The sequence below is a fragment of the Capra hircus genome, chromosome 1 (assembly GCF_001704415.2).
Source record: "Capra hircus breed San Clemente chromosome 1, ASM170441v1, whole genome shotgun sequence".
NCBI lineage: Eukaryota > Metazoa > Chordata > Mammalia > Artiodactyla > Bovidae > Capra > Capra hircus.
Window position 1 is genome coordinate 143,296,501 of NC_030808.1, and position 12,376 is coordinate 143,308,876.

Here is a 12,376-nt window from a genome sequence, read left to right on the forward strand (position 1 = left end):
GACAGAGTGCCTGATGAACTATGGACGGAGGTTCATGACATTGTACAGGAGACAGGGATCAAGACCATCCCCATGGAAAAGAAATGCAGAAAAGCAAAATGGGTGTCTGAGGAGGCCTTACAAATAGCTATGAAAAGAAGAGAAGTGAAAAGCAAAGGAGAAAAGGAAAGATATAAGCATCTGAATGCAGAGTTCCAAAGAATACCAAAGAGAGATAAGGAAGCCTTCCTCAGCAATCAATGCAAAGAAATAGAGGAAAAGAACAGAATGGGAAAGACTAGAATCTCTTCAAGAAAATTACAGATACCAAGGGAACATTTCATGCAAAGATGGGCTCAATAAAGGACAGAAATGGTATGGACCTAAAAGAAGCAGAAGATATTAAGAAGAGGTGGCAAGAATACACAGAAGAGCTGTACAAATAAGAGCTTCATGACCCAGATAATCATGATGGTGTGATCACTCACCTAGAGCCAGACATCCTGGAATGTGAAGTCAAGTGGGCCTTAGGAAGCATCACTATGAACAAAGCTAGTGGAGGTGATAGAATTCCAGTGGAGCTATTTCAAAAACTGAAAGTGCTGCACTCAATATGCCAACAAATTTGGAAAACTCAGCAGTGGCCACAGGACTGGAAAAGTCAGTTTTCATTCCAATCCCAAAGAAAGGCAATGCCAAAGAATGCTCAATTGCACACAATGCACAATACCACCCAACTGCACTTATCTCACATGCTTTACTAAGTAATGCTCAATTTTCTCCAAGCCAGGCTTCAGCAGTATGTGAACCGTGAACTTCCAGATGTTCAAGCTGGTTTTAGAAAAGGCAGAGGAACCAGAGAGCAAATTGCCAACATCTGCTGGATCATGGAAAAAGCAAGAGAGTTCCAGAAAAACATCTATTTCTGCTTGACTGACTATGCCAAAGCCTTTGATTTTGTGGATCACAGTTAACTGTGGAAAATTCTGAAAGAGGTGGGAATACCAGACCACCTGACCTGCCTCTTGAGAAATCTGTATTCAGGAAGCAACAGTTAGAACTGGACATGGAACAACAGACTGGTTCCAAAGAGGAAAAGGAGTATATTGTCACCCTGCTTATTTAACTTCTATGCAGAGTACATCACAAGAAACGCTGGGCTGGAAGAAGCACAACCTGGAATCAAGAATGCCAGGAGAAATATCAATAACCTCGGATATGCAGGTGACACCACTCTTACGGCAGAAAGTGAAGAGGAACTAAAAAGCCTCTTGACGAAAGTGAAAGAGGAGAGTGAAAAAGTTGGCTTAAAGCTCAACATTCAGAAAACTAAGATCATGGCATCTGGTCCCATCACTTCATGGGAAATAGATGGGGAAACAGTGGAAACAGTGGCAGACTTTATTTTGGGGGGGGGCTCCAAAATCACTGCAGATGATGATTGCAGCCATGAAATTAAAAGACGCTTACTCCTTGGAAGGAAAGTTATGACCAACCTAGATAGCATATTCAAAAGCAGAGACATTCCTTTGCCAACAAAGGTCCGTCTAGTCAAGGCTATGGTATTTCCAGTGGTCATGTATGGATGTGAGAGTTGGACTGTGAAGAAAGCTGAGCGCCAAAGAATTGATGCTTTTGAATTGTGGTGTTGGAGAAGACTCTTGAGAGTCCCTTGGACTGCAAGGAGATCCAACCACTCCATCCTAAAGGAGATCAGTCCTGGGTGTTCATTGGAAGGACTGATGCTGAAGCTGAAACTCCAATACTTTGGCCACCTCAGGCGAAGAGTTGACTCACTGGAAAAGACCCTGATGCTGGGAGGGACTGGGGGCAGGAGGAGAAGGGGACGACAGAGGATGAGATGGCTGGATGGCATCACCAACTCAACAGACAAGAGTTTGAGTGAACTCCGGGAGTTGGTGATGGACAGGGAGGCCTGGCGTGCTGCGATTCACGGGGTCGCAAAGAATTGGACATGACTGAGCGACTGAACTGAACTGATGGTTTCTCCAGTAGTCATATACAGATGTGACCACTGGACCATAAATAAGGCTGATTGCTGAAGAATTAATGCTTTCAAATTGTGGTGCTAGAGAAGACTCTTGAGAGTCCCCTGGACAGCAAGCATATCAAACCAGTCAACCCTAAAGGAAATCAACCCTGAATATTCATTGGAAGGACTGATGCAGAGGCCACCTGATACGAAATTGGAGAAGACCCTGATGCTGGGAAAGAGTGAGGGCAGGAGGAGAAAAGGGGCAACAGAGGATGAGATGGTTGGATGGCATCACCAACTCAATGGGCAAGAATGTGAGCAAGCTCTGGGAGATAGTAGAGGACAAGGGAGCCTAGCATGCTGCCGTCCCTGGGGTTGCAGAGTCAGACATAACTGTGCAACTGAACAACTACATGTCTCTACCGCTTCCACCTTGGCTAGCTGTCTGCTCCTCAGCCCGTAAGCCCCTAACAGTCAATTTTCTTCTTTTCCATCCCATGTAGTCTGGACAGTCCCCATATGCCCTTCAGATCTCTCCAACCTGCTCTGGCCCAACAGGTAAGAGGCTTGAAGTCAACATCCATAGCAACCAGCCTCCCTTACTAATGGATTCCTGTTGAATTTGGAAAGTGGGCCTCCCCCAGGCAACGAGAACAGGAGGCAGGTTGGGACATCTGCTTCCCCACCACATGGCCCCTGCCAGGTTCAAGCAGCTGAGGCTTTGGCTGTGCTGAGCACCCACCGTCCTGCCAACCTGCCTGCTCTCTGGGAGGCCATAGTGCCCCACTCCTCCAGGTCCTGGGCCTTTGCTTCCCAACCGCTGGTACCCCAAACCTGGCCACCTTGGTCTGTCCTCACGATACTCTGTTTACGTCTTCTGCTTCCCGCAAGGACTTGGACTTGACACCTTCTGCTAATACTTCATCTAGACCACAATAAAGGCAAGTGTTGGTCACTCGGTCGTGTCCAACTCTTTACGACCCCATGGACTGTAGGTCACCAGGTGCCTCTGTCTATGGGATTCTCCAGCCAAGAATACTGGAGTGGGTTACCGTCCCCTTCTCCAGAGGATCTTCCCAACCCAGGGACTGAACCCAGGACTCCCACATTGCAGGCAGGTTCTTTACCAGCTGAGTCATCAGGGAAGCTAATAATAAACTTCTGATCCAGTTAAATCTCTTTTGGGATGATTCCCCTACTGGTCTAGTGGTTAAGAGTCTGCCTTCTTAACCCTTAACCCTGCAACAGACTGGGGTTTGATCTCAGGTCAGGGAACGAGGATCCCACATGCTGTGGGGCAGCTTCTGAGCCTTGCACTGGAGCCCCCAGGACACAACGAGAGAAGCTGGCACACTGCACCTGGAGAAGCCCACGTGCCACAGTGAAGACCCAGCACAGCCAGAGAGAAAGCAGTGACAAGTCATCACGCCTCTAACAAGACATCTCTTCTCGGCACTCACTCTTTAATGATTATCCTATGCTCTAACGATTCTCTCTGCAGTTCATACTTTTTTGGGCTAGAATAATTCTACTCTGAGCAGAAACAAAGGTCCCCCCTCTCATTCATATCAAACTCCTGGGAAATTAATCTCAAAACAACCCCACAAATGCTAGAAATCATGGAGTGCAGTGCTTTCCAAACCCTACTGCTAAGAACCCAAGCACCTCAGGAATGCTTATGGTTCTGTAAACATTTAATTAGTATTTCCTTTTTATATGTTTTTACAATGTTTTATTTGGAAATAATTTCAAACTTACAAAATGTTGCACGGATTAAAATAATACAAGGAATATCCATGTACCCATTACACAGACTTACCTACAGTTAACATTTCACCACATTCACTCATCATTTGGACCATATACAAGCACATACACACTATATTTTTCAGCCAGTTTAGGGTAAGTTACATTAGCACAGTTCTTTACTTCTGAATACTTAGGGAATATTTTCCAATAGGGATACTGTCTTAGATACCCAATATAAACAATTGTCAACTTCAGACAAATTAATACCTTTATCTAATCTACCATGGACATTAGAATTTTGTCATTTGACCTAAGACTGCCCTTTATAGCATTTTTTTCCTTCAAGGTATAGCATCGAGTCTAGCTTCAGGTATTGCATTTAACTGTCATGTATCTTTAGAATGTCTCCATAGCCTGTATTTTCTGTATGACATCCCAATATATTTGTAACAATTAAAAAATCATAACAACATACATGGAAGAACTTCCATTTCCAGCTAGCACAGTGACTGAACAGATCAATCTTCCTCCAAGAACAAGAAGGAAGTAGAATCTGAACAAACCACAAAAAAGCTGTTTCAAAGTATCTGAGTCATCACCCTACACAGGCCTTGAGAGCCAGGACCCTCCAGAGGAAAGGGAGTGCACTGAAGGAGCAAGCCCAGCTTTCCAGCCGCTCTTCCCCAGGCACCTGCACACTCAGAAGCAGCACAGGCAGAAGCAGCAAGGCCAGGAAGAGCTTCTCGCCAGGCAGAGGCAATTGAGCACAGAGCTGTGAGACAGCTGAGGCCGCACAGGCACTCAGTAGCATGTAAGGGGTAGAGCGGCTACAGAGGAAGGGGTGGGTGGGTGTTGGAGAGGGTGAGGGGCTGGGGCAGGGAGGGGTTGGAGAGAGCCCAGGAGGCCACATAGAGCTATCAGCAGTCTCATGGCACTGGAGAGATCAGAACTGAAGGTCAGGGCCTCCTGGACGGAAGGACTCCGAGAAATGACTCAAGCTCTCAGATAGATCCCCTAGAAGAACCAAAACCCTAAGAGGGAGAAAGAACTAGAAACAGGCCAGCTCAAACCAAGACCGAAACCAGCAGTGAACCAGCTCAACCTGACTGGGTTACAGTGATCTACTTGGACTCCATCCTGAGAGAAGCCAGGGGGGAAAATCCTTACTGGAGAAAAATATCACTTTCCAGAGCCTCGACACACTCCATTTTTTTTAAAATTCATTAATCAATAATAATAATAAAAATTACCAGGACTACCAAGAGGAAAAATAGACAATATAAGCAGATCAACAGGTGATCCAGAGAGCAGATTTATCAAACTCTGAAATAACTGTGATCAGTATGCTCCAGAAACAAGCAACAAGAGAGTTTTATTAGGGAGCTAGAGTAAAAACATCACCAAGTAGAAAATCAACACAAAAAACTAATAAATACTAACATCTAAAAATAATTTTAAAATAAACCATAAAACTAATAAAGAACTGAGACTCAGACCCGTACGTACATAAATAGCCACCGTGACAAAAGACCTAGCACAGGAGGGAAAAACTGTCTTTCCGATAAACGGCACTGGGTCAGTTTGGCACAGATGGCTGGTGGGTATTTGCAACACAAACCCAGACAGCACAAATGATACACCACCACCCCCATCACAACAAGTGCTCCTGTACTGTGCTCACAGAGGCAAGGTGCTGCTGTACAGATTTTAAATGATACAGAATAATTTTTTCCACTGCTAAAAAAACTAGCCAAATAACTCTTCAGGGTATCATGGCTGCACTCCTTTGTTGTCACTGCTGAGAGTCAATGTACAAATCAAGTTGGTTCAGTGCTGACATTTAAACATACTTATTTAAACAAGGAAGTCTGTAAAGTTAAAACTAATGTTGCAAATTTTAAACTGTCAGCAGTGAGACTGCAGTTTATGTCTGGGGTCAACATGTAAAATTCAATGATTCGGATGACTCTGACAGACCAACACTAAGGCGGCAAGTTGTCCTCAGTGTACTGTTTAGCATCTCAAGCGCAATATAATGCATTTGGAGAGTGTTTTCTATAAGACAATGGAAGTTTCAACAGGCTGAGTGGCCTTTCCATCATCTCTAAAATGAACAGGTCAACTAGGAAAGACAAGAAATTAGACTTTGTGACCTAATTGAGAAACACAGTATCTGATTCCAAGCTTCAAGATCAGTTTAATTGAAAACCATCCTGATGTTGCAAAGTGAGTTGTTTAAAAGCTTTCTCATTTGCAACTCACCTCTGGGATTTGTCTTTTTCTTGCTACTTAACAACCAAAATTAAAAGTGAAACTGAAGAGAATTTCCTGGAAGTCCAGTGGCAAGGACTCTGAGCTTTCACTCACCAGGAACCACAATCCCACAAGCTGCACAGTGTGATTTTTTTTTAAAATTGCATGAAAATAGAAATAGGACATTGAGTAGTACAACTGTCTTCCAAAATCACTAATAGTACACTAAAACCTTCATTGTACCCACTGATTTTAAAAACAAGTGATACGAAACTGAATTTTTCAAATAATTATGCACAAAATATAACCTCCATTTATTTTACAGGTTGAACAACCACATACTACACAAACTTTTATTTAAGTAAAAAAAAGGAGGACCCTCCCAGTTTAAAACAAACTGTTGACACACACTGATGTGGTAGTAACTCCTTCAGCGCTGGAAGAATAAGCCCGGGAGGGATGGGAGAGAAGGGTGAGCTCACTTCCACTGTGCACAGCTGACCTTGAGCAACGTGGGAGTCAGAAGGGCTGACCCTGCCCCACCCGCAGCACAACTCTGCAGCCAGCTGCCACACCCGCGGTGAGGACTGTGAAGCCCTGCAGTCATCATGTGGACAGCCAGGACTCCTCCACCTGAGGGAGGGTGTCCTAGGTACGCCTAGGTCAAGCACGTGCCAAAGAGGATGCCACTTTCAACCTTGACACCTGCAGCGAGGTAAGCGCTGCCACCCTCGTTGTAGACGTTCATGAGCAGCAGCTTGCAGAGGACTCCGTGCTGGATTCCTCCCGCTGAACTTGGCCCCCAGCTACTCTCGGACCAACCACTTCCCCTCACATCCTGTCACAAGGCAGAGTCCATACCCTCACGTAAAGTTGAGACCTTCCTTGACGAGCAGTCTACATTAATTCTCCATCTGCCAACCAAGTCCTCAACATGTCCTACACTCAGATACAAAATCATTCCCCTGAAAATGTCCTTTTGATCACTATTTAGATGTCATTTCCATGTGCTCATTTCCAACTGCCTCTCCTTTCAAACTTAATCCATCATTTGGTCTTCTATAAACTGCTCACATATCCGACATCTGCACTACCCCGACCTCCATTCCACCTGTCAAGCAGGAAAAGGAGCTTAACTCACATCCAACCCTGCTCACTCCCATTTGTGACTTTCATACATGCCACATCCTAGCCTAAAAAGTCTTCCCCTTTTCCTTCTAATGTTGCCTCTGCCCTCGATGTTCATCTGTTCCCTAAAGATTCTCAGGCAATACCCTTGCAGGATTATTCCAGCCTCTACCACCTACCTGCCCAGTTTCCCACAGGAAACGAAGCTCCTACACGAAAGGCACACCTGACACCCATCACACCATCAAGTTCCCTGGCTGGCCTGTGCAGCCTAAGCCCATCAAAGCATCCAAAACCCACACCTGCTCTCTGAAGAAACCTGCCCTCAAGTCAGGTGTGTGGCTTCCCCCTCCTTCTTCCCTGCCGGCACCCATTCCTATCTTCACATCGCCCTTGTCACTGGTTAAGATGGGAGGCACACCCGGAACCACAGGCCAGGGAGACGGGGGATAAGCACAGGCTACACAGCTCCTGCTGCTGCCCTGCGATCCCTGGACAGGCTCTGAGGGACCTGTTCTCAGAGCTCCAACTCATGTGATTCCTCAAGGAATCAGCCAGACTCAGAGGATAAACCAACTTACACTGTAAGAGGGGGCTAAAACCATACTGTCTGATGCAAAAGTACAGGATATTATGAGAGCACCTAACAGGAAGACAGATAACGGTTAGGCAGTTAGATAAGAAGTGAGTCTGGGTAGGAGGTTAAGTCCAATAACACAAAGCCTTTCAAGCTGTGGTACAGTGTTAAGGTTTAAGGTGGGAGAGATTTTGGGTAGGGGTGTGTTTTTTTGGTCTTTATCTGAAGAGCAAGGAGAAGCCACTGATGAGTGATGTAAGAAGGGGAATGACAAAATCGAACTGAATTGTCAAAAACCGATCAGGCCACAGTATTCAGAGTGGACTGGCGAGTGGCAATGAGTGACTGCTATCGGGAAGCAGGGATTCAGGCAAAATGACAGGGGCCTGGCCATGGGTGGTGGCAGTGACAGTGGAGGCAGCTGAGGAATTCTTGATGCATCCATGAGGAGAAAGGTACAAGACTCACCGGGAGACAGGGAGCGGGTAGAAGGGGAGTGAAGAGTGAGAAGAGAGGTGGGCAACAAGGAAGATCCCAGGTCCCTGGATGGCAGTGCCCTGGGGAGGCTGGGAAAGTCCAGTGTCCGGGGGGTGGGGGAGGGATAGCATGCATCAGATGTGAGAAAGTAACACTGCCTCACTCTGAGAAAGTGAAAATCTGTCCTGCAATCTGCTGGGCTTGGAGAACAGACACAGAAAGCTGGCTGCCAAGTTAACAGGAAACAATATTTCTACCAAGGACACACTGCGAGAGGAAACTGTCATGATGACCCCTCCTTCAGTGGCGGCTGGTTTGTTTTATCCTGTAAAACCCCGGACTACCAGAACTTCTGCTGTTTGGATTTATACTGGTGAGGAGGAAGAAACACACGCACTCGCCTGTGGGATGGCAGTTGCTATGACAGGGAGCCCGGCCTGAACAGCCAGCTGGCTGCAGGGCTTCAAATAAAAGGTTCCTAGACCTCATGTTCTTCTATCTACATTTTGCAGTTTCCAAGGAAACAGGACCTGGTGCCACTGTGGTGAGACCCGGTGCTGACCCCTTCACACACAGCCCTACTCCACGTGGAGCCCATGAGAACACAGCCTCGCCCACATGCTATCTACACTCCGCCCCGTCCCAAATCCTAGAGCAACACTTGTCTCTTCCTCTGGTGGCAGGATGCCCACGTTCCTCTGCTGCAGTGAGTGGTCCCCCTCACTGCAACCAGCCAGTAACCTGACCTCATCAGAACACAGGTCCTTCCTAGGGCTACAGGCCAATCACACTAAGACAAACACTTAGAATCTGAAGTGAATGTGAAACAAGTAAGAAGAAATGCCAAGTAGGAGTCAGACAGGACCCTGACCCTGGAGAAGAGGTGAGGCTAGAGGAAAGCCTAGGAGCCACTGGCATCAAGACGGCAACTGAAGCTACCAGTGTGCAGACTGCCCTTGGAGAGGCCACGCGGTGAGGGCAGAAGAGCCTGAGCGCCTCCCCTAGCTGGACAGCTGCTGCAGAGGACGACGAACCCGCAGAGCAGACTGAGAAGACCGATGGGAAAGGCGGTGATGACACGGCTGGGGAGGCCAAGGGCTGTGAGGCAAGACCTCCTAAAGTCTGCCTGTGGTCACGTCACCACAAATGCAGTTATGGACCTAACTTTTGTAACCACTAGTTTGATTTTGACAGAGGATTAATCTCCAAATGCTAACCAGCTCATGAGAAGTTCCTGATGTGTTTTCCAGAACGCCAGTGTGTTCATCTGCAGTGAGAAGTATACCTACCCAGCAGGCTAACATCCTCAGCTGCTCATCAGCACTCTCCTTCCCTAAAGACACAGGCACACAAGATGACTGACTGCTCTTCTGAGGCTGCTGAACGCAGGTGAGGTCGACAGTGACCTGGAGCTATGGTAACCAGTGATGGGGGCATACCTGGCAATGTCCCAGGGGGAAACAAAGAAGCCCTGCTGTGGACTTTATGGAAAGGACTACTTACAAAAGGATGAGCAGGGGCCAGAGACCCAACAAGGATGGTAAGGCACCCGGGACTGGCAGCAGCCCTCCAGCTGAAAGGAGGAGAGGGGATAGTGTTCCTACAGCCTGGTGAGAGCTGGAAATGTGGAGGAGGCCCCTGGGCACGGGTCACAGCTGTGGAGGGAGCACGAGGAAACACCCCCAACTCCTCCTGCCCATGGCTTCCTTCTCTCAGTGAGTCCTCACTGGCAACCAGCAAGGAGGAGGCACACAATCTGCAGGAGCCCGCCTCACAGAGCACACCACAGGCCAGGGAGGGTGCATCTGAGGACTCCTAAGGGAGAATAAACAGGCAGGATAATAAACAGGAGAGAGACCATATCTCTATAGACACACCTGAATCCATGTAAGGTTACTAAATGGCAAGATCCTTTTACAAAAAAGGATCCTTTGCATAAGAGGATCTTGTATAAGATTGTATGTATTTATACAAGAAAGGACTTAATTTTTAGAACAGAGCTTTTAAATAATAAAAGTATAAAATCCTTCTGCCAAAGATAAAAGGTAAAGAGCTGGGAACAGATACTCAGAAAGTTGGCAACCCTTCCTCCAACAGGAACCTACACAAAGCCAAGTTACTCATTTGTGGGCCCCTCCCCTTCTTATGCCTTATCTGACTTTTCCAAAGGTAATTACAAAGACTGTAACGGTATCTTAAAGTTTATTTACAATCACTTCCCAGTTATTTACATAAGGAAAACCTGCTGAAACACACTGCTGTCACCATCAGTGACTGCTGAAGATGAAGTATGACTCACTTTTTTCTACAATCTTTAATTTCTGGAAGGTTTCCAGTACTTCCCCATTTAGTATTCTGGGTAAGAAGTCCCGTATTTGCATCACTTCAGTTGTCAGTCGTTCCAGGTCCTTCTTTCTGACTTTAACAAATTCTTCTTTAGTTCCCATGTGCTAGAAAAACAAGCAGATCTCAAGATCACAGGTCTCCTCAGATGACTAAAACCAGCACCCCAACTCAGCTTGCTTCCTTTTCTTTAAGGCCTCGTGTGCTCAAAATAGTTTCAAAGCTCGTCTTTACCTAATGTACTGTTTTCTATGTATATTACATCCAGATAGCTCAAGCCCCAGCCTTCACACTGTAAGCTAGTTTTTTTTAAAGTGCAAACAAGGCCCTATTCCAGAACGCCAAAGAAATCGCGGGCAACTTTTTGTTAATGCTCCGGCAGCAAGCTATCAGGCGAGAAAGGCATCGGAGTGAATGCGTACTGGGTGCGCCAGGCCCTTTGCGGGCCGCCCTGCTTCGTACCGACCACAACCCTGGGAAACGGAAAAACAGGGAAGCCAGGTGACTCTCGGGAATCCCAGGACTGGGGACGCAACCTGGATCTGAACTCGACAGCTGGGAACCCCTGAGGCTGACAAGTCCAACGCAGCCAGGGCCTCGCGGGCGGCCAGGCCCGGCCTGTCTCGGGAGGTCACAGGAGCACCCCCACTGCCCCCTGCGCAGCCCCCTGGACCCGCACACCCGAGAATTTGGGAGAATTTTCCAAGGCAGGGGTTGCCACCTCCCATCCCCTACCCAAGGCATGCTGTCTGCGGACGACGCCCAGGGCCCTCCCGAACACACTGGACGGCACCCAGGAGCGGTGTGGGGGAGTGGAGGGCGACAGCTAGAGCTCACAGGCCGAGACCTGGATGCCCACACTAACCCGACAGGCCTCCTCAGCGCCGCCAGCCTCGTTCATGACTGCCGCGGCCTTCGCTCCTGCGCCTGTGTGGCGGCGCGCCCTCTGACCCTCACGCCAGAAAGCGCGGGAACGCGTCCACACCAAGAGTCAGGTACGGAGAGCCGCGAGGCTCAGGCCACGCAGTTTTCGAAGCATTCTCGGCTGAAAGACCCAGAATGGGTCGGTGGGATCCCGCGTTGGCTTTTCTGGCTTAACCAGACTCGTAAACTTTGTTAACTGCAAAGTACAAGGACAGTGAGACCCTCGCGTAAGTGTCCGGTGAAATAAATCGAATAAGGCCCTTTCTGTTCGGCAAGGGATGTCAGACCAAGGGGTGACAGGTTCAAAGGAACCAGCAGCCGGCCGCCTGGCTCCCGCACTCAGCTCCCAGCTCCGTGAGCAAAGGCCAAAGCTTTCTGACAACAGACTGCTCGGGAGGTCTGCCCTCGATAGGGAGACTTAGTCCAGTCCGCTGGTACGTAACAAACGGCTACCGTAAGCTGGGACACATCGCCCCGTCCATTCAGCTGCCCCTACACATCCACTGAGTTCGCACAGTGCCCATGCGTTCAAAGGTACCAGTTACTATACCACTAGGGCTGCCCACAACATCCCACCAAAATTCCCAAGGGCAGCCTCTCTCCCCAGCCTCCACCCAGCCCTGGCGGCCGAGGAGTCCAAAGCGATTCAAGACTCGGTGCCGCGTCTCCCGGGGAACAGCTCCAATCGGACCAGGATTTAGTGGAGTGGGCGCAAAGATTCTAGACCACATAAAACTGGCTATCGGACTCTTCCTGGCCAACACGCAACGCCGGCTAACCTCGCCGTCAACGGCCACGAGCTTTGGCTACCGAGAGACGGCAGAGGCGGAGAGGCGCGCCGCTAACCAGGGACGAGCCGCTCAGCCGGCTGCCTTGGCAGCCGCGCTAGCTCCCAGAACGCGCTGCGAGCGGCGGCCGGCGCCTTTGTGACGCCATCAGCCTGAGCGCCG

At 48.3% G+C, this 12,376-nt stretch overlaps 1 protein-coding gene across 1 annotated transcript in view; it reads right to left on the bottom strand.

Moving 5' to 3' along the window:
• The window catches only part of HSF2BP (heat shock transcription factor 2 binding protein), an 85,174-nt gene extending 72,855 nt beyond the window's left edge, over positions 1 to 12,319 (bottom strand). Inside the window, exons 1-3 of the mRNA XM_005675652.2 lie at positions 12,206 to 12,319; positions 11,368 to 11,622; positions 10,459 to 10,609 (exon numbers count right to left, since the gene is read on the bottom strand). Coding sequence (XP_005675709.1) covers positions 10,459 to 10,609; positions 11,368 to 11,403 — 187 coding nt within the window. The 5' untranslated portion in view covers positions 11,404 to 11,622; positions 12,206 to 12,319. The remainder of the gene's footprint in view (positions 1 to 10,458; positions 10,610 to 11,367; positions 11,623 to 12,205) is intronic.